Below are 27473 nucleotides of genomic sequence, written 5' to 3' on the forward strand. Positions count from 1 at the left end.
ACTTTAACAATGTGTGTACCCTCAAACATGCTGAAAGCAGCATTCCTACCCTCCAAAGTGGCTTATCCACTAAAACTCTTAGATTACTCACATTAGGTGGTGTTTTCAGCTGCACCAACTTTCGAGCATACCCTCGGCTCCCACGGCTGTAGCTGTGGCCTGGTCTGGAAAGTTTCCACTTTGGGCCTTTCCTCCTTTGCCCCTGCAGTAAGCTCGTTCAGAAAGCCATGTCTGACCAGTAAGCTGATCCGAAGTGACCTGGAAGTCACAGAGCAGCCGCGCACACGTACTACCCAAATATCTCACTGTTACACAGAGCCTGGAGGTTCAAGCGCCTCTCGGGTTGATACAGTCTGAAGCAGGGGGTAGCGCCGACGATTCGTAAACTCTCCAGGTGGCGGGGGCACACATTTGTACGGCAGAAACTGCACCAGCTAGCACTGGGGGTTTACAGAGTAAATTACCCTTAAAATCAGATTCCACACAGCTTCAACTTTATAACAAGGGGGAAAGGACCACCATGTTTCTCTGAGGTCCAGCAGAAATGCCTCAGAGAAACGCCCCGTGATTTTTGGACTGGGGGGCATGTTTTTGTTTCTCTCCTCTTCCCATTGGATGAATGTAAAATTCCAGCCAATGGGAAGAGGAGAGAAAGAACATGAAAAAACACGCCCCTCAATCCGAAAAAGATGGGGCTTAAATGGACAGACGCCCCTCTTCTCCAATGGCTGGCCTCCGTTTAGGTAGCCAGCCAATGGAGAAAAGGGGCGGGTTCAAGCCCACTCTGGAAGACATAAAATCTCGCCAGCGAGACTGCGTAAGCGCAGCCTACGCAGGCCGAGGCCTAAAAATGTAAAATTCAAATATATTTTTTTAAATAAATGTAATATAATTAAATTACTTCCCACCCCATTCCCCTATAAACCCACAACCTGCTACGAAACAAAAAAATCAAAATTCAAATAAAAAATAAAAATGAATTTAATATAATTAAATTACTTCCCACCCTATTCTATAAACCCACAACCCACTACGGAACTAAAAGCCTCTAACATGAGTTTGTTTTATTCAACCAAGGTGGAAATGGTCAAAGCAGTAGAGGCCCAGTAATTTCTCAAAAGCAAACCTTATGTGGAGTAATTGGGTTTTATGAAAGGTATGGAAAGACATGCCAGTTCAACAATTAGGTTACGCCTCAGAAGCACCTATGTATGAACTGGCAATGCACTCAGAGCTGGAACTTGAGAACATCCTGGAATAAGGTATTCCTGCAGTTAAGCTAGTTACAGAATCTCTCCAGAGACACAGGTTCACATGTTGATCAAGATACCTCCGGCCGGAGTGCTATAAAACGAAAGGACTACAAACCTGAGAAAACGTATCTCGCTTGTAACACCCAAATATTCAGTGGTGTGGCAAAACAATAAAGGGGTTATATTACAAAGCTCTGCAAGCACAAATTTAGAAAGTCTGCTTCAGAGCATGGGTTTTGAGAGGAATGGCATGGTTTAAATCTGATTGACAACTGCAGGTGCTAGAGCAAGGAAAAGCCTGGGGAATTACAATGGAGACTAGAAAAATTGCAAAAACGAAGAACCCTTAGGCTGTGCCTGAACGCCTTACGAAAGGAAATATATGTGCTAGCTGATTCAGGGGGTGGAGTGGCGGGCTGTGGGAGCTTGTCATGCACAAAGGCTTAATAACTAATCTGCATTCCTCGCCTTTTGCAAGAGATATCTAACTGTAGCATTCTATGTAGAACCGTAGAGCTGCACAGATGCCTAAAACCATGGTATTTCAAAGCATAGTAAGACGGCTATTGATTAATTTGTAAATGACAGACATTAAGTATTGCTGAAATATGATGGCTAAGAATTACAGTTACTTTTAAAAGTAAGTAGGTTTCAGAAGCCAAGACACATGGCTCAATTTACTAACATGATGAAGTAAATGTGGAATTTGAAAATGGAGTGTTTCAGACCACAAGCCACTGTGAAAGGCAGAAACAACATCAAAGAGCATGGCTTTGCTTTTCAGGTCCCATCCATGAGGAGTGAACTTCATGACGAGCAGTAGATAAAGAACTGTTTAGGGTATTACTAAATTTACTTCTTCCATTTGTCTCAAATATTCTGCTTACATAGAGCAGCCAATTTGGAGACAACTCACATTCTACAAAAAATATTATACATACATCATTAAGAATCAACTATCAACTCATTATCTAAAAGAGCACAGAGAGAAGTTCCAAATAATACCAATATACAGTTTGCAACTCTGCAGCGTACTTAGCAGAAGGCACGCAATTTTTCACTATACATTCAGAAACTCCAGATATATAAAGAGAGAAAATGTATTGGTAACTTACCCTTTCTGTCACTTTATCTACTTCAATATACATGAAGTTGAGATTTTGATCAAAGTGCTGATCTTTGAACACACCTTTTCGGATCATCTGGAATACAAAAGTTAACATATTGAACTCAAGCTTCACTTCCATCTAAGTAATGTACCCAAACAACAATATTGCTTAGGCATCTTTTCATTTTATCAGTGTATCTCAGTTTTACCTTTTTAATACATTCACATCCATGGAAATGATTAGGATGACAGAACACAATCCATGGCTCTTTAGCTAGGTGAAACGGACTCATACTAAATAGCCACTCCCTAGATTATCTCTCTCTAGACCTCTTAGGAAGAGCATAAAAGAAGAATTTACTCAGTAACACCTTTTCTGGTAAAGGTTATCTAAGCACCAATTCCTCACCTTAGAATATTCCCCAGGCACCAGAATGGATTCAGAAAATCTTGACCAGTTCCTCTGCATGCCGTTAGGTGGTGTAGTTCAGCTCTGCGTGGCGTTGTCTGTGTCAGAAGTGACATTGTGGTGCCTATATAGATGCCACCTGGGCGCACGGACATAAGTTTCCTTTGTGATTAGTTTAGCGACAAAAAACACAAAGCCATGTAAAAGACAGTGTTATTTTCATGACCAGTGTGCAGACTAAAGAGAGCTTTGTGGATAAAGAGCCCAGTTTATAGAGCAGGGAGGATGAGAGGGTCAGTGAGGAATCTGCAGTTAGATAAGAGTCTCTACCAGAAAAAACATTACCGAAGGTAAGTAACTTGTTCTTCTAATAGAGATTTATACCCGCACATTACTCATCTTAGAATAGATACTGGAGCAATACCTCCCTGGAGCAGGGATCTGCAAACTGGCTTAGGTCAAAAAGTCCTGGAGGACCGAATGGGCAAAATTCCCATCATGACAGACCTGCCTGTGCATGCAGTACTGCTTCCTGAACATATTGAGGGACCTCCATGTGGCAGCTTGGCAGATGTCCAGGACAGGTACCCCACCTGTTAATACAGTAATGGCAGGTTTTGTCCTGGTGGCGTGAGCCCGCAAGCCCTCAGAGATCTGCTTCTTTGCCAGTACGTAGCAGAATTTTGTGCAGAGTACTTTCTGCCCAGTCTTGCCCTCCTTCGCTCAGGTGAACACAATGAAGAGCTGATCATCCACTCGATGATCGTTGGTGAGGTCAATATTGAATGACATAGCTCTTTTAGTGTCCAAACGATGGACCTCTCCTCCTCCGTGGACGGAGGAAGTGGAGCATAGAATGCAGGCAGAGTAATGTTTTGGCCTATGTGAAAAGGGGTGACCGCCTTTGGAAGGAAAGAGGATCACGTCCGAGGACCACTTTGCTAAGGAAGAAGTTGGTATATTGAAGTTGGACAAACAGAGCCTGAAGCTCAATGACCCTCCTGGACGATGTAATGGTCACCACGAACACTGCTTTCAGAGTCAGGGGCTGCATAGGGCTGCTACGCAGAGACTCATAGGGAGAACACACAAGAAAAGCAAGATCACAAGAGGAGTAGGCAGGAAAAAATGTAAACTTTTGAAAACCGAGTCACAACGTGTGACAAACAGGGAGGGTTGATCTGGCAGGCACAAGAAAGCGGAAAATGGTTGACAAATAACCTTTAATGGTGCCCAGAGCAAGGCCTTGTCAGGCTAAAAAACAAGAACAAATAAGGAAAACTTAGCAAGAAGTGTTGTATGGGGTCCATTTGGTGTAAGGAATACTAAGACACAAACTTATTCCAACCGCAGGCATAGACCGTTTTTGTGGAAGGACACCTTGCTGCCAAGATAATATCACACACTTAGGGAGGGAGATCGAAAACCCCCAACTGTCGCTGCTCAATCTCCATGCATGGAGGTGGAATGCGCCCAGGTTCGGGTGCAGGACCTTCGGTTGCTGCAATAGGAGATTCTCCCAAAAGCACAGCCTGACCGGAGAAAAGATGCTTATGCTCAGGAGTTCGGATACCATACTCCCCAGGCCTAATCCATAGCGACTAGGATGACTTAGGCCTGGTCGGTGCTGATCTCCTTGAGAACTCTGGGCAGGAGCTGTATTGGTGGAAAGGGGTACAGGCGTCCAGCGTTCTACTCAAGAGTGAACACGCCTCAGAGTGAGATCCGCTTTGGAAACTGCAGTGCTGAAGTTCAGAAATTGTGCGTTCTGGGCAGAGGCAAATAAATCGAGTTCACCCTAATCTCGGTAGAGACCCTGCACCACCTCTGGATGCAGACACCATATGTGATCCATAAAGCATCAACGTCAAAGTTAGTCTGCCATGGCGTTCAGAGATCCAGTCAGGGGTTGTACTACCACTCACTTCCGGCAACATCCAGAGGCTCAGAGTCTCCTGGACAAGGATCCACGACCCCACCCAGTTTATTGCAGTATCACATGGCGATGGTGTTGTCCGTGAACATCTGAACCATTCTTCCTTGGATGAATGGAAGAAACACTTTCAATGCCTAACAAAATGTATGTATCCATCTGGAAAGCCATTGGTGCTCATGTAAAGCGCTTGGATACCTTCGGGTCAAAAATGCCAAGAGAAAAGCTCTCAACTAACCCAAGGCGGGTGGGGGGCAGGGGGAGTGGGTGGGGAGGGATCTTCCGCTGAACCAATCCCGGCTAGTCAGCCACCAGTGAAGATCTTTTCCAGTGGCCTCCGATATCTGGACCAGGTCAGAGATATTCCAATTATGCTGCACCCACTGGGACTTCAGGTCCCACTGCAGAGCCCATATATGCCACCGGGCATGTTGTACCAGCAGGATGCAAGAGGCCTGGACTAGCCGCTCTGAAGGACAGGCTCGAACCGCACTGTGTCTAGAATGGTTGCTAAAAGTGAGCATCTCGAGGGTATCAGATGTAACTTTGGCATGCCGATAGTGAAACCACGCATATGTAAAAGGTTGGCTGCAGTCTTGAGGTGAGACGCTACTGCCTGGGGTGAGCCAGTCTTCAACAGCCATCCAGGGGAAGACTGGAACCCCTAACCTCAGCAGATGGGCTGCAACCATTGCCTTCACTTTTGGGAACACTCGAGGGGCACTGGTGAGGCCAAAGAGGAGTACAGTGAACTGCAAATGCCCATATCTCACAGTGAACAGCAGAATACTCATGTGGTATTAGGTTTATCAAGGAGCATGCCAAAGTTCCATTATATTTGAATTGCTCAAATGCAGAGTCAGCCTTGTCCCCCAACAGCTTTTACGGCATGTGAATAAAGGATGCTTTCAAGCACATGGAAAAGCATATGGTGTGCATCCAAGGATGACACTGATTTACCACCCTGGTCCACTGTCTATTAAATGTATTTGGTCATATCAGGTTTATAGCAGACGATTTAGACAAAGCTGGCCAAAGGGACTGCAGGACTGCTTAGGGATGATAGGCAAATCTCCCTTGCCATGACCCATGCCAAATATGTCAATGCACTTTGATTCCTTGTAAGGTGGGACCGTAGAAAAGGCATTCAGATTACTCTTGCTGGCTGAAGCATCCCCCTTAAGGCTCTTCGATGTCAGGTGCTCAGTAAAAAGGCTAATTCCAGCAACAGGCTTAAGGTGCCGCACAAAGGGCAACTCACTTGTGAAGCTCAATACAGTTTCAATCTACTGTTGCCAAGGTCTCATAAAGACTTCACTTAAAGGCAGCAAGAGCTCTGCAAGAACCAGGCTTTAAGAGTTTTGTAAGCAGCTTTGGTCCCCACAGTAGGTAACTGCAGTTCCAGCACATCCCAGGCTATGTGGACCACCAGCACACAAGAAGCACTTACCTTAGTAAGACCCCATAATGAGCATCAGTGAGAAAATGGAGTGCATTATATGGTGCGATTGTGACATCTCACCGTTACATAAACCCCATTTCCTCACAGCATCCAATTACATTTCAGGGGGGAAGTATCAGGGCTTCTAACACTTTTGCAGTCCAACTATAGACTAGCATCAGTATGGTGAAAAGATAGCAGGTTGTCCACCTCCCTTTTGTCATGTGGAGCTCTATGATCACCCTGAATTGCATCTGAATCTGAACCAAAACTGGCCTTGAGTTATTGGCAGTATTAATGTTGAGGCAGATGTAAAGTTGCAGGCTTCTCACATCAAGGGAATATGCCTTCATAACATCACAGCGAAACATAAGCTGAGATGTAGCTGAACACAGGTCTGGATTGGAAAGAAGTGTTGGGATCGGATCCAGTGTAGTCTTCGGCAAAAGTGTAGCACCAGCAGGGAGCCAGTTGAAAGCCCACCAGGGCAGGTCTCATCAGTTAACCCCTTCCAAGCTCATGGAATGAGCACAGGAGGAGAATTCTCTGAGCGCGGATGCGGTTAAAGTCCAACACGGGTGCTGACTGATCCACGGGGCTCAATTGTGCTGAAAAAGAACGGAGCATTTTCCCGAAAATGTGCAGCATCAGCTTCTAAAAGGCCTTGAAATGCTGCAGTCTCAATGATGGCCAAGGAACTTTGGGGGAAATCAGCTGGGAAATGAGTTCGGAGCCGGATGGCAGATAAGGAGTTGGGCTCTTAGAGTGCCAAATATGAAATCTCTTCCGGGGGGGGGGGGGGGGGGGGGGGGGGGAGGGGACCTCGGAGGGAAGGGGAAAAAAAAGAGAGAGTGAAAGAGGGAGAAATATATATAAATATAAATAAATCCCGGTAGATTCCTGCTTCTTGTGCTGAGGCTTGTCGCTTGACTTCGACAAGGACTTACCCGAGGACAGTCTCAAATTACACACGCCGTCAGGGCTTCATTTGTGGTTCAGCTGACACCGACACAGCCTCCATCTGCAGACTATGAATACCCTGATGGAAGGTACTTATTAGTTGTCTAGGTGGTATCATGTTAGGACTGCAGCGTCAAGCATTTGCTAACAATATTCTGTGTGTGCACAACGCAGAGCGCAGCCCTGCACTCATAGTGAAGGTACTCTAGAAGTGCCCGACGACACTGCGCTGCTGCCCCTCGGAGTGGTGTGCAGTTGTAACCCAGAGTAAAGGGGCAAGCTGAACAAGACTGATTCACCTGTATAGGTGTAAGAGACTTGAAAATGAGAAAACATACTGTTTGGGGATGATTATGATGCATCTGTGCTAAATCCACACTACTCCTGTGTACCCCTAGAGATATAGGGGGCCCAAAAAGAATCTGCAAGAGAGCCTCTGGACACTCACTTTTTACCAGCAGATAATATAATTTTGAGTAACAATGGGTAATTAAAGAACTTTCTCTCTTGAAAAGGTAAACACTGTGCTAGGTATTCACTTTATTAGGTTGTTGACTGACTGTTGAGCTCAGGCACCCCCAACAGCACCTCCATGAGAAGCCTGCGATTGCTAGTCTTCACTACCCAGAGAGTCAAGAGCATAATGGGATGGGTCAAAGGACATCAGAAGCAAAACAACCAGCATTCATGGTTGAGTCCCAGTAGCCACTACTTACAGTTTATTTTATTATGCTAAATTAAAACCATTGCATACAAAAAGGTAAAATGTCTTACAGTATACGATAAAATCATTTTAAAAATTCCCAACTTTTTATCAGCAGCAATAATTAGAATAACATGTAGGATTTTACATCACGTTAAAAAAAGTGTCCAAATTATTAAAATTCTGCACGTTGGCATTATTGACTGTAAATGATATTTTGACTGTGGCCGTTCTTATAAAGTAAGTTCAAATCGGTTCTTGTAATGTGTAGTCGTTTGGCCGCTCGGACTGCTGCTTCATTCAGAGTGAGTCAGAGTCAAAAATACTTTATTCGATTAGTTAAAATCATAAAAGTATACTACAAACACATATGAAAACATATAAAAACATATAAAGGCATATAAAGGCATATAAAGAAATATAAAGGTGGGGATGGCATTTCGTTCATATTTCAACAAATACGGTACATGGATGTGGTTGTGGTATACATATAAAACAAATTTTTAAAAGAGACATTAAAAGAACATTTATGCAGGGAAAATCCGGGTCAGGTGTTACTTTTTACTTTTTACTTTCCTTTTTAGAATAGATCAACCCCTTGATAAAACATCACATTTATGTTCTATAAGTAGTTCATTGGCAAGTTCAAAAAACATTTAAAAAACTATATGGTGCAAGTTTTTTATACGAATCTACAGAAATAGCTTGTGTAATATACTACACCTATATTTACATAAATCAATCAGGTGTTGAGGAGTTCATTGATCTGAGGCGTTTAGCTCTCATAGCTGCTACCAAAAAACTTGCAACCCCGTACATCACAATAGGGGTCTCCATAATTTGTAAAAACAACAGTGCGGGTTTCACTTGCATAAATCCCCTGTTTCTCATTAGTGGTAGTATATATTTTTTTCTCCCCTCCGCAAAAAAGGGACAGAAAAATACAAAATGGGTCTGGTCTTGGTCGGAAAAGGAATCACATTTACATGGGACGTTATCCCTTGGTTTGTTCCATTTCGGGTAATCTCCCAGAAGGAGGTGCATCTGGTTGAAGCGAAATTTTGTGAGAAGCCACCGATGATAAGGCCTATTCACTACCCTTAAATAAGGCTGGATTGACATGGTAGATACAACAATATAGTGAGCCCTAACAGTGGTTTTCTCTAATTCTTGCGCTTCACGCTGCATGTTCCTAGACTCTAAAAATTGTGTTTTAATCCATGTAACATCTTCTTTGCACAGCCTCTCGGGGTTACTATACAAGTCAACACGGCCCAGTAGGGTAGCAGCAGACTTAATATAGCTCAGCCATTTGATATCATTAGCTCTGTCTCTCCCCATGCAATCGGTAATAATTTGACGATTTAACGTCAAGTTCGGGTTCAACCACATTTTCACCCAAAGAAGTAGTGGGGCCAGGTTAAGAGTATCTTCAATGTATCCTTGCCCTAATTCTATCAGGACGGAAAAGATGGGTGTGGACTGTGGTAGGCCTAATAGTGAACGCATGGACCTATTCTCCTCCTTCTGTATCAGGGCCAAATCCCTGAATCCCCAAATCCCAGCCCCGTATCTAGCCAGAGCCAGGGTTTTGGCTCTATACAGCTTGAGAATGGCTTCCGTTGGTTTACCCCCCAGTCTTTTAGCGAAGCTCTGTAATGCTCCAAATGACCGCCGAATAGCCAATGCTTTATTGACAACCTGTGGAGTCCAGGTGCCCATGTCATCAAAAATGACTCCAAGGTATGTAAATGTTTTAACTTTGGTTAAAATCACTCCATTAAATCGCAGGGTTTTAGTGGTGTTCTTTCCTTTCCCTATGGACATAACGTGCGATTTATCCATATTTACAACCAGGTCTAGTTTTTTCATAAAAGCTCCAAACGAGTCAAGGAGCAGCTGTAGACCATTAGGGGTTCTGGCTGCTTCATTCTTTTTGCAGTTATGTCAAGAAATGTAATTAGCCAACAATTTAACTGGACCAACTCAGGGTTAAAGCACAGCATTACCGCTTGTCTGCACGATCTGACTCCATACTGTTTGAACACTGGCTTTAACAGAGTGATTCTTCCGTCTTTTAACATATTACAGGTACATATGACGTGAATTGAGCCTTCAACGCCGCTGCCGCATAAACGACAGAGCTGGGTCCTCCCTTTCTCTCCCAAGGCGGCATGAATTAATTGAAGGGGCCAACCCCCAGTCGGAATCTTAAGAATTTCTCCTTGATATATAAGATGATTCACTGGGACGTCCCGCAGCTCTGTTAAACCTAGGTGTGTAATAGATTCCTGAAGATAGAGACTTGCTGGTGATTTTCCTGGGTGGGAAAGTTCCGCCCAGAGTTGTTCATTCAGGGTTCCTTTTTCATCGCCTTTGATCTTACACCAGCATTTCGCATATGCTCCCATGCGTTCAAGTTACTGTTTTTGTAGCCCAAATTCCAATCGTATTTGGCAGGGGAGACCATTCTGGGTAGTTGAAAGATTGCACGGTATGAGTTGGATATTATATTGTCAAGGGTTGTTGCATCTTTGCCCTTCAATGTTTCACTCCCGTAAGTAATTGTTGGCTGAAGTTTTGCTTGCAACACCCTTAACAAAGGGTCGAACGTCAAGTCCGGTTCTTTAGGGGCTTTATGGCTAAGTAGGTTGTTACCCCCTTTTTCTGCAAGGATTCTATTTGCGGTTTTGAGGAGTTATTTTGGTCCAGTATTACCCCTAGGTATTTGTAGTTTGCTCCTTGTTCCAAACGGTGACCGTCGAGAAACCAATTAAGGCGCTTCTTCTTGCGATAATTAACTGCCATTATTTTTGTTTTCTTGTAGTTTATTTTTAGAGCATTTTCTTGGGAAACTTTTTGAGTAACGTTCAGTAAGTGCTGGAGGCCAATTGGGGTCCTACTTATCAAAACTAGGTCATCCGCATATAGCAGGTTTGACAGAGTGGAGTTCCCTAGTTTAGGTGCGTGGGGTGAGCAGCTATTTAGCTTCTCCGGTAGGTCTGCTAGGAAGAGATTGAATAGCATAGGGGCTAAAACACACCCTTGTTTTAGCCCTTTTGTTGTGATATTTTTTGGGGATATTTGTAGACCTTCGCCGAGCTTTATTCTGACCCATGTTTTAGTGTGTAAGTTCCTTATTTGATGTAAAAGATTTGAAGGGATCCCCCAGCCATCCAGTTTTTGCCACAGTTTTGTACGGTCATCGTGGTCGAATGCTGCAAAGAAGTCTATAAAACAGAGAAAAAGCTGGTATTTACCCTGTTTGGCTGCATCCATGATCAAAGTCAGGGCCATTATGTTTGTTATTGTTCCTTGCCCTTTCCGAAATCCCGTTTGTGTTCGTGGTATTATATGGTTCTCTACAGCCCAGGTGGTTAGATTGTTTAGGAGGAGCCCTGCAAAGTATTTAGCCTCTATGTCAGTCAGAGTTATTAGGCGATAGGTTTTCGGCACAGACCTCGCTCCTTGTTTATAGATTGGGCTTATAATTGAGCCTCTCCACGACTCAGGAATTGTAGAATTTCTGACTGCATGCTTAAAAACAGGTTCAAGTCCATTGCTCCAGTAATCCGGGTCGTTTTTGAACAGCATTGGTGGGATGCCATTGGGACCAGGGGATCCTGCCAGTCGACCCCTTGCTATTGGTTTCATTATCTGTTGGGCTAATTGGGTGGTGTACCCCTCACCTAGTCTCCATGCAGCATTTTGTGCAGGGGTTACAGATGTTACCCGTTGTTGTTGGTTTGGCACTGTTCTTCCGCTTTCCTCAGAGGAGGGTAAACAGAGTAATGTTGGCTCCACTGCGGTCCTGCTGGAGCTCTCGGATCCTAAGTATTTGGGGTGTGTAACTGTTTGATCTGTGTCATTAAAATGATTGAATAGGAAGTCTGACCAGGCCTCTTCAGAAATATGAGAGTTGATTCCGTGGTGATTTGGCCGATACAATTTATTTATGGATTGCCAAAATTTGGAGCTGTTTTTCTGTTTTGCATAGAAAAGAAGTCTAGCCCAAAATTCATTATTCATGGACGTTTTCCTGATCCATCTTCTTCTCTTAAAAAGGGCCTTTGAATCACGAAGAGACTGCTGCAAACTTTGATTTTCCGGTGCTCTCCGAAGTTGTAGTAATAACGGATTTATTGTTAATTTCAGTTTCTTGGAGACTGGGCTCTTTACTACCGTCATTGGAGGATCATTTGCGTTCTTTCGCTTTAGACCTGTTTTGGTGGGAAATTTATTGCCAAGGGTGCAAATGAATTTTCCCCAACTTTCCAATGGATGACTTAAGTTATCCTGTACTTGCTTAAACACTTCTTTTTCTGCAGCTGCTACTGTTTCTATGTTTATTGAATTACATCTTATACGTTTGAGGTTTGTTGTCCCTACCGAAATGATGGATTTGTCAGTCTCTTGGAGCAGTGTTGACGTAGAATGAAGTAGCCACTATTTGTCCAATGGTCCCCTTCAACGGAGCTCGATGCTTCTGTGGAATACTTTTCTATTAGACATTATCTCTGAATACCTGGCCAAGAATGAGATGAACAATAGTTACCTACCTGCAATCTGTGGTTCTACAGTATTGGTGTCTTTCATAGATTCCCATGCCTGAATCATTCCCCGTCGTCGGAGTGGGAGTCTCACGGTATATAAAAAGCAATAATATTGAATAATATCCTAAGAAAAAACTTGGTAATAACCAACCACGAAGTAAAGTAGCCCAAGCTACAAGAGTAAAAACTTCCACACATGACTATCCTAGTCAACGAACTCAGTTGCCGATGCACTCAATGGTATACAGTGTTAAATAACAATATACAATAACAAGTAACAAGTGACAGAAGTGTCTAAACAAAAACTCTCATGAAGGGTAAGTCTTGGAGTCTTTAATGCAGTGAACAGCCAGCCGACACGTGTTTCATCGCACTCGCGATTCCTCAGGGCTAGATGGCTGTATCCAGGTCAAATAAGGTCGCTCAGCTGGTGCTAATTCCAACCCAGCCGGGCCCTTGACCGTGAGGATACTCGGTATGAGTATATCTGTAGATCGATACGTTTATTGGATGACAATGTATGGTATCTCAGTCTCGGAGGTCTCTGTTAATTATTCATATCCAAAGTAGCCTACCGCCCACGTTAAGCAGAATGTGTGTTCTATGGCGGGAAAAGTTTTCATGTACCGTTGCTAGTTCTCGTATCAGTGAGCGCCCACGCCGTATCAGGCAGTGGAGCGGCAAACGACGTGTATCGCGTTTGGACCCCCGAGCCGTGTTCCAACAGGAACACGGCTCGGGGGTCCAAACGCGATACACGTCGTTTGCCGCTCCACTGCCTGATACGGCGTGGGCGCTCACTGATACGAGAACTAGCAACGGTACATGAAAACTTTTCCCGCCATAGAACACACATTCTGCTTAACGTGGGCGGTAGGCTACTTTGGATATGAATAATTAACAGAGACCTCCGAGACTGAGATACCATACATTGTCATCCAATAAACGTATCGATCTACAGATATACTCATACCGAGTATCCTCACGGTCAAGGGCCCGGCTGGGTTGGAATTAGCACCAGCTGAGCGACCTTATTTGACCTGGATACAGCCATCTAGCCCTGAGGAATCGCGAGTGCGATGAAACACGTGTCGGCTGGCTGTTCACTGCATTAAAGACTCCAAGACTTACCCTTCATGAGAGTTTTTGTTTAGACACTTCTGTCACTTGTTACTTGTTATTGTATATTGTTATTTAACACTGTATACCATTGAGTGCATCGGCAACTGAGTTAGTTGTGTAGGAGTAGTTTCTGCTGCTCTGTTGAGTGGTTAGGGTTTCTCCACTCGCCGTAATTGCACCTGGACAAGAGTTATACATAATTGTGTGTGTACATACGGGCAGTGCACCCGGAGCGTTTACTGGTCCAAAACCCTTCAGAAGCCTTATATGACTATCCTAGTCATTTGGTATAGTCCAAACTGCAGCCAATCAGGCGACAGCACCCACCAGAATGTTCTCCCCAGAGCCTCAGGCTCTCAGATTTTCTCGCACAGGAGTGAAGCTAAAACACCTAGCCTAAAAAGCCTCTGAGGGGAGGAGGGCGGTTTGCATGTGAATCTATGGAAGACACCAAAACTGGAGAACCACAGATTACAGGTAAGTAAGTATTGTTCTTCTCCAGTATTGGGGTGTCTTTCATAGATTCACATGCCTGAATTAGAGTAGATAGCAGTACCCAAATAATGCTTGGAAGACGCTATTTGTAACATAAATCTGTACATAGCAAGTATATACATTCACATATTAAAAATGCCAACATTCATATATGCATGAAAAAACTTGCAATCACATGAGAATGTACCCAAGATTAGGCATGGAATAAGCGTCTGGAAAGCAGTACAGAGGAGGAGGGAATCCGAGGCTCACCTTACCTGAAAAGATTGCGTAGAACCGCTTGACCCACTGACGTATCAGTCTCGCTGGCAGCATCCAAAAATAATGCTTGGTGAAAGTATATCTTCTGGACCAAGTCTCTGCTCTGCAGATTTGCTGAAGAGGAACTCCTGTGAAAAGAGCAGTCGAGGAAGAAACCCCTCTTGTAGAGTGAGCTCTTGGAGTTGTCTGCAAAGGTCTTCAAGCTTGTAGGTGGCAAAAGTTAATAGCTGCAGAAATCCATCTAGCTATGGTCTGTTTAGACACTGCTTGTCCTTGCCGTATCTTCTCATAGGCGACAAACAGTTGATCGGATTTGCGAATGGTAGAGGTCCTTTGCAAATAGAATTTTAAACATCTTCTAATGTCAAGGGTAAATAATGCCCTCTCCACAGGGGATTGCGGATTAGGAAAAACGTCTTTAAGATGACTGGTTCGTTCAGGTGAAAATCCGAAGGCACCTTAGGCATGAACTTTGGGTTTGTCCGCAGCACCACAGAAGTGGACATGAATTGTAAGAAAGGCGAATTGACGGTGAAAGCTTGAACATCACTGACTCTTCTAGATGAAGTCAATGCTAGCAAAAGAGAAACCTTCCAGGTTAGAAATTTGAAATCCACCTTGTGAATTGGCTCAAATGGGTGGCGCATGAGCTGCGCTAATACTACATTAAGATGCCATGATGGAGGCGGACGACGTACAGGAGGAAACATTCTGAATAGTCCCTTAAAGAACTGCTGTATTATTCTTGAAGAATAAAGAGAGGTGGTTCCATCCTGACGGTACCTTGAAATGGCTGCCAAAAAGACCTTCAACGTTGCATGAGATAAGCCTGATCTCGCTAAGTGCAAGAAAAAAGGTAATATCTGCCCCAGCGTTGCATGAAACGGGTGCACCCCCGCAGATTGACACCACATGTAGAATCTTTTCCATTTAAGTCTGTATGTCTTTATTGTGGCAGGTGCTCGCGCGTTAGCCAGTACCTCCTTACAATCTGCAGAGATATTAAGATGAGCGAATTCAGGGTGCTCAGGCGCCAAGCTGCTAATTTTAGAGAAGCCGGATCCAGATGGCAAATTTGACCATTCTGAATGGAGAGGAGATTCGGTATTGGTCGAAACTGTATTGGATCGCACTCCGATAGGAGACGTTTAGTGAAACAGTATTGGCGTGGCCACCTGGGAGCGATGAGAATCAAGCGACACAGCTCTTTCTTCTTCTCCGGAGAACTCTGGGAACCAACGGTATCAGAGGAAAGGCGTAAGCATATATTTGAGACCAGTTGATCTAAAACGCATTCCCCTGAGAGTCCCTGTGGAGAAGCGAGCTTGCAAAGAACCGGCATCTTCTTGGTCGCAAAGAGGTCCAGATCGGGATGACCCCACTGCTGGAAGATTCGATCCACTGTTGGCTGATGCAGCTTCCATTCGTGGGTGGACACCATTGACCTGCTGAGGGTATCCGCCAGAACATTTGCAACTCCCGGCACATGAACAGCCAAGAGATTGATCCTGTGTCTTATCGCCCAAGCCCAGATCTCTTGGGCTTCCTGAGATAGAAGAACCAACCTTGTTCCTCCCTGTTTAAGTAATGCATACTTGTAGTATTGTCTGTGCGAACCAATACTGTGGCCCCTTGAATGACTGTCCAAAAGGACTTGAGGGCTAAGAAGATGGCTCTTAGCTCTAGCAGATTGATGTGCCAAGCCTTTTGTTGAGGGCTCCATTTCCCCCTGACCTTCAGCCCTTGAAGATGTGCTCCCCAACCCTCGAGGGATGCGTCTGTGGTGATTGTGTAATTTGGCACCTCTTGAAGCACCGCACACCCCTTCTTCAAATGTCTTTCTTGGACCCACCAAAGAAAGGCCTCTCGCATCCGAGGAGTGATTTGAATGAGATCTTCAAATGAACCGGACACTTGCAGCCTTTGCATGTTGAGTTCCTCCTGAAGGGTCCTCATTCTGAGGTGACAATTTGGTATCAATGGGATGCAAGAAGAAACCATTCCCAGAAAGGACTTTAACTGTCGGACTGAAACTGACTTTCTTGATAGTAACATCTGAGCCATGTTTTGGATCATCTCTTGCCTTTCGTCCGATATGAAAGCTTGAACCAGTTGTGTGTCCAAGGTTGCTCCCAAGAACTTTTGCCTCTGGGAAGGAACAAGGTGTGACTTGCTGAGATTGATAGAAAGACCCAGCGATTGGAAGAGAGACAGACATCGTTGGACATGTATGTGTCTGAGAAAGAATTCGCCTTGATAAGGCAATCGTCCAGGTAGGGAAATATTTGAATCCCCTCCATCCGGAGGTGCGCTGCTACTGGAGCTAGGACCTTCGTAAACACCCTAGGTGCCGATCGTAGCCCAAAGGGAAGGACTTTGAACTGAAAATCCCTGCCAGCCGCAGGGGTGTGGAATTTATTGAACTATCTACTTGTCCATGGGGCAGGTTGCTTCATAAATCTACTTGTCCTGTAACTAAATCCACTTGTCTCTTTGGTGCCATGGTTTGTGGCGACAAATTATGGCAGCAATCTCATTATATAAGAGCTCTTGTATAGCCTCTCTCATTATGCCAGGGCTCAAATCACAAAAGCCACATAGCAGCACTTAATGCAAGGACATATACCAAGGGTGCACTTTTGAGACTTTCTTTAATAATTGGACCCCAAATTTGGTCTGGCGTTAACCATGACCTTTTGTGTTTATTAATATTCTCTAATCTCTTCTCTTAGTTTTGTTTAGTGCCAGTAAATAATGCCAAAACAAGTCACGCATCGCCAAAACTAAAAAGCTGACCCATTTCAGACCTACTGGCTTTGCCAATGCTTGTTTATTTGTAGGTTTCCCATAATCCTATTGAAACTGGTTACACTGATTTCTCAATATGAATATTTTTGGGAAATACTAGCATGCATCAACACATTTTACTAAATGATGATGCAAAGAAACAGGATCTGAAATTTTACAGTAGTTTAGCAAGACAATTTGCCCAGGTGTTGTCACCTCCTCCAAGCAGGATGGCTAAGTAATCATCATATCAAGCCAGAAGGCTTCAAAGGCCTCTGCTGCTTTTGATATGCAACTAAAGGCTTCCCCAGACAGGGGAAATACCACCCCCTGCCACTGGCCTATTTGGCACCAGGACAGGTGGAAACATTATCTAGTCAGGAGGTGTGTCCTCCTCTCACGCTGATTCCACCCCTAAGGTGGGCTACCTGATGTGGACAGAACTTTTAGAATTCCACCATCTTCGTTTTGGCGGAATTAGGCTCTCTGGGTCAGGGTTATGCCCACTTGCCACAGAAGTGGTCATAAAGAGGATGTAGACACGCTAAAGGTGAGTAGCCCTTTGGGTACGGCCTGTCACTCTACTCAATGTCCCTAAATGGATTATTTAGGTGGCACACCTGACACCAGGAACTCTGATTCAATGGATCCAGAAGTAGCGGACAAAGAAGAGTCATGATAATAAGTGAGAACTGAAGACGTGCTGTGGATTTTTGGCACTAAACCCTGCCTGTATGCACCGGTCTCAGCAATCGTGACCAGTGACTCATCCTGCAGCTGAGCAGCTTCCACGAACCCCGGGGGACTGTCAGTCCCTCGCAAATTGCCAACAATCTTCCTTGGAGTACGGGAGCATCTCCCCTGCAGCCCGCAGGCACTGAAAATGCAAAGCCCAGTTTACCAATTTGCCGCTTCCCGGCCAGGACGACACAGTAGCTCCCAGGAAGATCAGATCTGCACCCCGCAACATGAGAGGACAGAGGACCAACCAGAGTCGCACAGGACCAATAACTGGGGTATACCGGACCCTTTGCTCCCAAAAGGCAGTGAGAGCCCAATCCGGACTCCCACTCCACTGAGCAGCCATTGATGGATGTTAGCATTATTATTATTATTATTATTATTATAATATTTATTTTTGTAGAGCGCACAGCTACCCTAAGGTTTCCCAGCGCTAAGGACAAAATGAGCGAAATTACAAAGAGGGGAATAGTGAGCTATTGAGAACAGAGTTATTGGTTGAACAGCCATGTTTTTAGGTTCTTACGAAATTGAAGGTAACAGTCGTTCGTGCGAAGCTGAATTGGGAGGGAATTCCATAGGGAGGGGGCCAGGTAGGAAAAAGAGCGACCACCCTGTCTAACTCGATTGATCCTGGGTATCTGGAACTTGTGTTGGGTCGAGGAACGTAGGGTTCTTGGAGGGACGTATTGATGGACAAGAGTGCTCACATAGGCAGGGGCCTTGCCAGCCTTGATTCTATGCATGAAACATAGAGCTTTAAATTTTGCTCGTTGTTCGATACGGAGCCAGTGAAGCCTCCGAAGACCAGATGAGGTTGGGGATTTTTTTGGTAGCATGCATATCAGCCTCACTGCTTCATTTTACACTGTTTGAAGTTTCTTAGTGACATCTTTACATGCCCCCAGATATAAGATGTTGCCGTAGTCCAGTCTAGATGGGTCTAGCATTGCAGGGACCCACCTCCAGAGTAGCCCTGCTGTGCTGACTTTGCACCCTCAACCAGCAAGACTGAAGACCACAAGGCCCTAGAATGCACAAAGCCCAGCAAACCTTTCCACTCTGCACCTAAATGCCCAGGCTCGGGTACTGACAAACTGGCCTTATCCCCTGGTTTCCAGGACAGTTGTGACCAGAGCTCCCCTTTGGGAGCTTCCAGGCTTGACCTGAAGTCCCCTCTACAGCCTGTTTTGTAGGTGGACCCCCTTATTTCCAGCGGCGAGGCGCGAAAAACTACCAACCCAACCAGAACCTCTGCACCCAGACACCCTATGGCAGGTAACTAGTAAATGTTGGTGGTACTTTGGACCTTGGCTCCCTACGACCCTTAAGTCCCGAAGAAGATCCCCAGAAACCGACCGTAAATAACTGTATGCAACATATGCCTTTTCTCGCATATGGAAGCATTGCCGCGTAAAGACGCATTTAAGTCAACTGTTAACTTACTGTAGGAAGTTGGCTCTTTATGTAGTTGACCAAAATGAGGTACACTGTGTAAAGAGTACAGTCAAACCCCAGTTGACTGACAGAGGCACCAATGATAACCAAAATGCTCTTTTGTGGTAGTGTGGGTGAGCAGTTAGACCTATCAAAAGGTAGTGCTAAGCATTTACTCCGCAAACAAAGGCGGTAATTGAGACACACTCAAAGAAATCAAACACAATTTATAAAAATAGCACTTCTTTTTATATGATTTTAAATACCAAGATCATCGAAACCAGGTAAGAAGTTTTTGAGTTATGAATTTTTATTTATTTCAAAAGTTGACACTTACGGTGCGTAGGGGGCAATGTCAGAGGCCACAACAACAGCTCACCTCGGGAGGCTCTGCGGTGTCCAGATGCAGATGTGTGTTACAGAGTCAGGTGCCCCATTCACTTTAAAGGAGATCGGTCTGGTTGGAAAGAGGCTGCAAGCACAGACTGGGAGCCAGTCCAGGTGATCTCACATGAGGGCTTGACCCTTGAGATGCTCGGGCATGCAGGGACACTATTGGTCAACTTCTCCTTGGGTGCAGTGGTATCTTTTGGCCTCGGAATGTTTGCTGGAGTCACTCATGGTTGGAGGGGGCCAGCAGAAAGAGGCTGCAGGGGGTGACTGGAAGTCCAGTCTTGGCAAACCCAAGGGTAGGCTTAGCCTTTGAGGGTCTCGGACCCTGCAGGCACTGTCACCTACCTCAGTCTTGGGCTGTGGAGCGCAAGTGCAGAGGCACTATGGGGTGTCGCATAGTGGCGGTCAAAGGCTCACTCTTGGTCTGCAAGGCCACTGATGATGAGGGTGTCCTTGGCCTTGAAGTCCCTTGACGTGCAGTTCAGTTTTACTCGGCATTGGTGTCCGGAGTGCACACAACAAGCTTTGGCTGCTGCACCAGGTCCAGTACCCCAGGTACTGGTACTCGTACTGTGCGGCTCCGGTCAGTCCTGGCATCCCCACACTTGGAGGGAGGATAGCTCTGCTCTGTGTGATCATGGCTACCTCTTCCTGGGTGGCTGCAGTGTCGGTAGTCACAGTGAGAGACAGGAGGGTGAACTGGACCTTGCTTCTTTAGGTGTTTGAGGCTACTGGGGAGTAGATCCTCCACTCCAAGGGAGTTCTCTGTTGATTTGCGAAGCAGTGGCAACCCTCCAGATTTCTTGGTGTCTGCACTGAGTCAGGACAAGTTGGTTTCTCCATGAGGGTCGTGTGCATAGGCAGGCTGGCAGAGTTGGTGACAAGTCAGTCGTGCTCCTCTGTTCTCAGGTCAGCAAACTTCTCTTGGTCTGTCGTATCTGAAATCCTGGAATCAGAGGTGCCACCTAAATACTGTATTTAGGAGTGTTACAGGGAGTGTAAGGTAATATCCAATAGGCTACTTACCTTTAGGATGAGTGCACTCTCTATAAAACCACTTCCTGTGGGAAGTGGGCATAACCCTGACCCAGAGGACCTACGTCCAGGAAAAACCAAGATGGTGGAATTTCCCTTGTAGTGTTCACTTCAGATAGCTCACCTTACGTGTGGCACTAGCCTAAGGCTGAACACGCTCCTGACTAGCTAATTTTCCTGCCTGCACATCACAGGCGGTGGAGCATTTGAAACCTCCAGCCTTGATATGCAGATCACCAGTCTTCCTGCCTGGAGGAGGTGACAACATCGACTGCCAGAGCAGGCATAGTTTCCGACCTCAGAAAGCGTGGGCTCCCACTTCCAGGGGGTCAGAAACGCACCTGTGGTGGCAGGATGGGCAGGATCAGTCAGCCAACAAACTAGTGGCCGGTAGATTATCAGGGGGTACCTCTAAAGTACCTGCTGGGTGCATGTATTAATAACTCCATCAATGGAATCAATGTGGGTTTATTAATATAAGGCGTTTGATACCAAACACCATAGGTTTCAGTGAAGCCATTATTTAGCTGGTAAACTAGTTTTGCCCAGTGCTCAGTACATTCCTTAAGATGGTTCCCTTGTACTGTCAGTAATTGAACTGGCCAGAACAGGGGCATATCTGCTCATGCAGATATGTCCTCACATGTAATATACTGCAGCCTTCCTTAGGGCTGTAAGGGGTGACTTACAAATATTACATGCAGTGGTAAAGGACAGGGCATACAGTGTGCGTGAGGTGCCATGTTTTCACTTTTTAGAGCACCCTGTCACGCAGCCTGCAGTGGCAGTCTGCATGCGTTTGGTGCTGGGTCCCTTAGAGTGGCACAATATATGCTGCAGCTCTTAGGGACCTCTTTAGTACCTATGCCCTAAGTACCAGGGGTACCACTTACTAGGGACTAACAGAGGTGCTTAAGGCCTTTGTAGAAATGTGTGATTGTTTGTGCTTTTATTCACAAATTTCCAGTCAAAAAGCTATGATATTGCATAGTTTTCCAGCTCCTTCTCCCATTGCTTTTAAAACAACCATTGGTAAATCAATTGGACATTTTTTTTTTTTAATAATCGAAAACACCACTTCATTGTTTTGTATGTGTCATAGTACGACGGTGAGAGGCTAATTCTGAGAATAAGTAAAAGGATTGGCGAATGAAATGATGGATGAGTGAATTTAGGAATCAATGGGTGAATGTATGTACGGATGAAGATTAGTTTTTTTGAATGGGTGACTGATTTGGTTCATGTATGCATTGAAGAATGCATATTGTGCTCCACTGGTGGCACACTACAATGAAAAGAAACACACAGCAGATGAACTCAAGTGGAAAGTGGTTGAAAAAGCGGTCATCCCTGAAATAGGAGGTGATTTGACGCATATACTACAGAAGTTGTAGTGCCAATGGATAGATAGATCGTATTACTTCTATTGATCAAGGACTAAACAAGGCTGAGGAATGGTGTGGGTTTGTCTCCACCCTATCAAATTTAACTTTTAAAGTACGTTCAGATGGGATATAATAGAGACTATAAAGCTGGCATGAAGGGTTCTCACCGTGCTATAATGAACCTTGAATGAATTTTTGTGACCCATTCCACAAAATATGTAATTGAACTTCATATATGCTTTTTTTTGCTTCTCTGATATATGGATATATTTCTCACACACACAGCCTTTCGTATTATAAATATCCTCTTGTTACACAATTTCATAGACATAGTAAAAATCCATTCTCTGAAACACGTAATAATTTATGCATATTTTTAGTTTATCTGCCCTTCCTTTCAGTTTTTTATCCATTCATTTTTAAGGGCATTTCCCCTCCATTAAGCCCCTTTTCCAAATATTTTTCATGTGCTTTCATGAGGACATTGAATTGTTAGTGCCTCGTTCTTTCCTTGACCAGTACAGCGCGCCCTGTGAGCATAAAACAAGACCAATTCCCTCCGATCAGTCTGGTCATTTCACAACAAGAGACAGACAGTTGCAGTTCTCTCCACGAGGCGAGCCTGATTAATTAACACAGCTGACCTTGACACCTCCTTTTCGTTCCATTATCCTCACCAAACCGGGTAGGAGCACCTTCGCACCCAATTCTGATTTTATAGTTTGGAAATTTGGTGAATGTTTCTTTACTCGTTTCACTGGGTATTTTAAGGTAACCAAAAGAAGGATTGTCATAATTTCCTTTGAGGCTAATTTAGAGTTCAGCCAAATTACCAAGGTTAGGAGTCTTGTTTGAATTGACTAATATAGATATTGACCACCTGTATAACTACTGGGTATTTGAACCCTTCTATCAGAAATTCACGCACAACAGCTTTTCGCCCTTCTAGTAATTAAGGCTTTCAACCATGGGCGTTCCTGTCAGTACCCTCCCCACTACTGGGTAAGTTGAACTTATATTCACAGCTGGTGACTTCCAGCGTTAACCTTGTGTGCCAGTATGTATTTTAAAAATTCCTAATTTCTCGTCCCCGCAGTGCCCGGTTGGGCCCTATGTGAGTACACTTCTTCCTTTTTCATCACCATACGGTGCACACACCACATTATCTGACAGTCAACCCCAGGTATGATTAGCAACTGAAAATCTACCTTTTTGAAGCTTTTCTCCTATTTTTCACCACCAGACCATTACTGACGCTAGGTTATAATTTTTTTTAGGTGCCCCTTCATTGCTAGGTCTGATGAGAGCCCACATTGTTAAGTGACTAAGTGAAGCGAACCACTGTCAGCCACTATTACTGTATTAATAGGCTGCAAGCACATATTATGTATTGATTTAATGGATGCTCTTGTACATCTTTGATGAAACCTTGTTTTATATCACAAAAAGTCACAACCTTGATATATAGGTTTCACAATCACTTGGGACAACATGCACTGGATTTAAAATAATGTGATTACATTATATAAAACAACGTATTTTCATACACAATTCGTGTTGTATGCCTCTTCTCTATCAGACATCTCTTTTGTGTCGATTATTGTGATTGTGCTATTATATACTAAGTATCATTTGATGATTGTCCACAGAAACCATTGTTGTCTGTAAAACAGTAAAGTACTACGTGTGATGGAACTGGATTTATTCTAGGTTCCACTGAGAGTGCTTTCAAGGTGGTCGAGCGAGCTGCCTGTGCAATTAAACATTGTTTAGGTTCATAAAACGGACTTCAGCCACCCAGACTGTACCTTAGCTTTCAACACGTCACTGCTGTGATGCCTATTCAGAGGACTGTTGTTTGCCTTACAACCGGTCAGGATGCATTCTTGTTTTAATGTACCTCTTAATGTACCTGTTGTCATCATCATATTATTATAAAGTGAGTGATTTAATTTGTTCTTCTTGTGAAGCACACACACACATAGACGCACACACGTCTCTTACTTCTGAGCTGGAACGATTGGCTATTCTGGCTAAAAGGATGCCATTAATTCCAATCCATGTCTGCTGTGCTGCTTCACCACCTCCTCCGTGTTACCTTCCAGCGCCACCGGGCTGTCCATCACTGATGCAGGATCAGTTTTTTAGGGCTCGCGCCCTGCGTTGCACAGCGCAGCAGTGCTTGAGCAGGGGCAAGAGCACTTTTGTCCGGGGTCTGAAAACGGACCCTGGAATCGCACACGCTCGTGCGTGTGCGATTCCTTTTGGATTCCGCTATTGGGCTTTGTGTGCGTGTATTTTTAAAACGGAGCACGCAATAGGCCAAAGGCGGGTGCATTGCTCCGCCCATGGCCTATTGGTGTCTGTTACGCGCGCACAAAACCGATATGTTTTCAATTATCATGCCCAGACACAGGCGCGACACTTGAAAACATATGCTCGCAGTGGCGCGCCACTCGCGGGCGTGGTGTTTACTTTTACACTGAAATGCTGTGTTCCTGTTTTTTCCCAGCCTGTCGTGGTGCCCCACGCCACCTCCAGATGGCGCACTTGGCTTTATTTATATGCAGAAATATCCTGAGCTGCTTGAAAACTCGCGGATTGAAAGAATTGGAAACATTGGATATATCTATTCTTAAATTTCCCAGTGTGCTGTGTTGTCATCCAATGATTACATGATCTGTACCATTCTGTCTCAGGACCATCTTGTGGCGTCTTTTCACTTCATTTATCTCTGAATGTGTTTTTGAATTGTGTGATTGAGGTATGGGTATGTGTGATGAGATTTGGGAATATGTGAAGGGTTGAATGTATTGTATGAAACAGGAGTGTGGGACTTGATATATTGGAGTATTTTGTTATTGATGTCGGTTGTATTATTTATCATTATGGTAAGTATCTAACTTTTTTGAAATGTGTGTTAAAAACTAATAAAATAAATATGTTTTTTGTATAAATTGATGTGACTGACTTTTCCTGCACTTGATTTGCTCCGGCGACAGTGTGTTTATTTAAGGACCCCGCTCTGGGGCCTAGTTTAATGATTTGGGGCATGTAGTTTTTTTGCCTTTGGAGCTTCTGGAGTTCCCCTGTAAACCTGCCTTTATTTAGTCAGGGGTCCCCCTTCTTAGTTTTTTCTTCACAGCCTGGCTGCTGTGGGGGTTGCTTTCTTCTTGTGCCTGGAATAGCTACATTGTATGGTTCTATAAGTGAGTGCATGCTTGTTTGTTTGATCTGATCTGTTTGAATATCGGTGAAGGGTTTTCTGGTATTTGGGGTCTTCCTTATACGTTTGTGGCATCTCCCACGTTTATCTCTTGGGGGGTGTCTGAGTGTCGTCATCTTCTGTTTTGCGACTATAGTCACACCATTAGATGTCTCCACCGTGACTAGGATGGAGAGCATCAAAACCTTCGGGTTCTCGGATGAAGATTTTGCCAAAATGATCGGCTTAGCTGGAGGTAGTGATAAACAGTTTATTCTCTCCAAGGGTATCGAAGGGGAATGGATCAAACTCTCAGCCTTAAGAAAAAATCCAAGCACATTGAACTGCATGCACATTTTATGTTAGAGTACTTGAAGGCAGGAACTGTCCCTATAGGATTGAGGGTTCGCAAAATCACTGGGCTGTTTGTTGAGATCTGCAAATTCCTGGAGAAGTGGGCATTAATATCAAATAGATGCTCCAGGGATTGGATGATGCTCATCATTGAGACAGCCAGGGAAGTTTTAGCCATCCTCAATAAAGAAATAGAGGACCTGGAGGAAAAGATTAAACTGGAGAATGCGGTCGAATTGGGGAAAAAGAAACTGGAAGAAATATCAGCTGAATTAGATTCTTTCTCAGATTATCTTCTGAAAAGAAAAACGGAAAAATTTAAAAAGGATATCTGTATGTTCACTCAGGAGTGTGCCTATCCTTACCTGGCCGCAAACTTCTATACCAGTGCGGATGAGTCTAATCCTCGGGGTGGAGCCCCAAGATGGGGCAACCAACGAGTCACCACTTTCTCTGACACCACGGACTCGGACGGTGAAGGATCTAGTAACTATGATCCCAAATATGACACCAATTATAATGCCAATTTCAGGCCCGACAGGAGTCTTTCGAAAGAACAAGAGTGCCTAATCGTTTATTAGGCAACCGCAGAGGGAACTTTCGTCCACGGACTCGGACCCCTCAACAGAGAAATTACCATCAGGGTCAGGGACAGCCTCAGATGTATATCCAGACAAGACATCACCAGTACTGGAAAACATAAAAGGCATCCCTGTCTTGAACCTCTCTAAAACCAACATGGACCCCAGAACGGTGGGATTATTATCTCGTGCTTTATCCTTTGTCCCCTCTACTAATTTTAACAAATTTGAGTTTCTGAAAGATTTACATCTTTTCTTCCGCAAAATCAGATTAAACAAGTTTTTCTGTACTAGGCCTCCTTTGGAAACCCCGGACAATGGTTCAGGGCTGAAGCCCCCGTCTGATTTTACTCCCACCTTTGACTTTGTTGGACCAGAGGTGGGCATTTTTGAAAAAGCGGTCACCCTGAAAATGGAAAAGATCATCAAATATGTGACTATACCTAGGGGGAATCTACTTAAAGATGAAGTAAGTACTCTGGCATCTCTGAGAGGAGACAAACTCCTAACCATCAAGCCCTGCGATAAAGGTGGGGGTATCGTTATTTTTGACACCCCCACCTATATTGACAAAATGGAGCACCTTCTCTCCGCCACAGAACACTACAAGAAAATCGTGAGGAACCCAGAATCTGCTCTTAAACGCTGTATCCTTTTGATGGTTGAACGAGCAGTAGATGCAGGATTTATCTGCCTGAAGGAAGCTGAATTCCTCACCCCCAGCTTCACCCGGATGCCTATTATCTATGGGGTTCAGAAGACGCGCAAGAACGCCCTGGATCCTCCGCTAAGACCCATAGTATCAACCATTGGATCGGCGACTGAGCCTCTATCTAAGTATATTGACTACTTTCTGAAACCTCTGGTCAATAACGTGGATTCATTTGTTAAGGACACCGGCCATTTCATCACCCAAGTAGAGGGGACCCCCTACTATAATGATAGAGAACTCTTGGTTACCTTGGACCTCGAGTCTCTCTATACTAACATCCCGCAGGAGGGGGCTCTGAGAGTCGTGGAGGAAATCTTGTTGTCCGAACCTGAGATCAGTAACGCCCCCTTTATCTTGCAATGCCTCGAAGTTGTTCTCGGCGAGAACTACTTGGAATTTAACAACTGTTTTTGCCAGCAAATCCAGGGTGTAAGCATGGGGTGTCGTGCGTCCCCAGTATAGCGTGTCTATACATGGGACATTTTGAAAAGATTAACATCTATAACGAGATGGCCCCCTTCCATGAAAATGTTCGAGCCTGGTCTCGATTCATTGATGACATCTTTTTTTATATGGAAGGGGGACCAGGACTCGCTTAATGAGTT

The 27473-nt window shown here is 44.5% G+C and overlaps 1 protein-coding gene across 4 annotated transcripts in view; it reads right to left on the reverse strand.

Moving 5' to 3' along the window:
- The window catches only part of PRP4K (pre-mRNA processing factor kinase PRP4K), a 390098-nt gene that overhangs the window by 103621 nt on the left and 259004 nt on the right, over window positions 1-27473 (reverse strand). For all 4 annotated transcript variants that reach the window (XR_015309884.1, XR_015309883.1, XR_015309882.1 and 1 more), the window contains exon 14: window positions 2369-2455. Coding sequence is in view for 1 of the 4 variants with exons in the window: in XM_086965045.1 (XP_086821171.1) it covers window positions 2369-2455 (87 nt within the window). In the remaining 3 variants the exon portion in view is untranslated. The remainder of the gene's footprint in view (window positions 1-2368; window positions 2456-27473) is intronic.

Source organism: Lissotriton vulgaris, chromosome 4_1 (genome assembly GCF_964263255.1).
Source record: "Lissotriton vulgaris chromosome 4_1, aLisVul1.2, whole genome shotgun sequence".
In the NCBI taxonomy this organism is placed as follows: Eukaryota; Metazoa; Chordata; class Amphibia; order Caudata; family Salamandridae; genus Lissotriton; species Lissotriton vulgaris.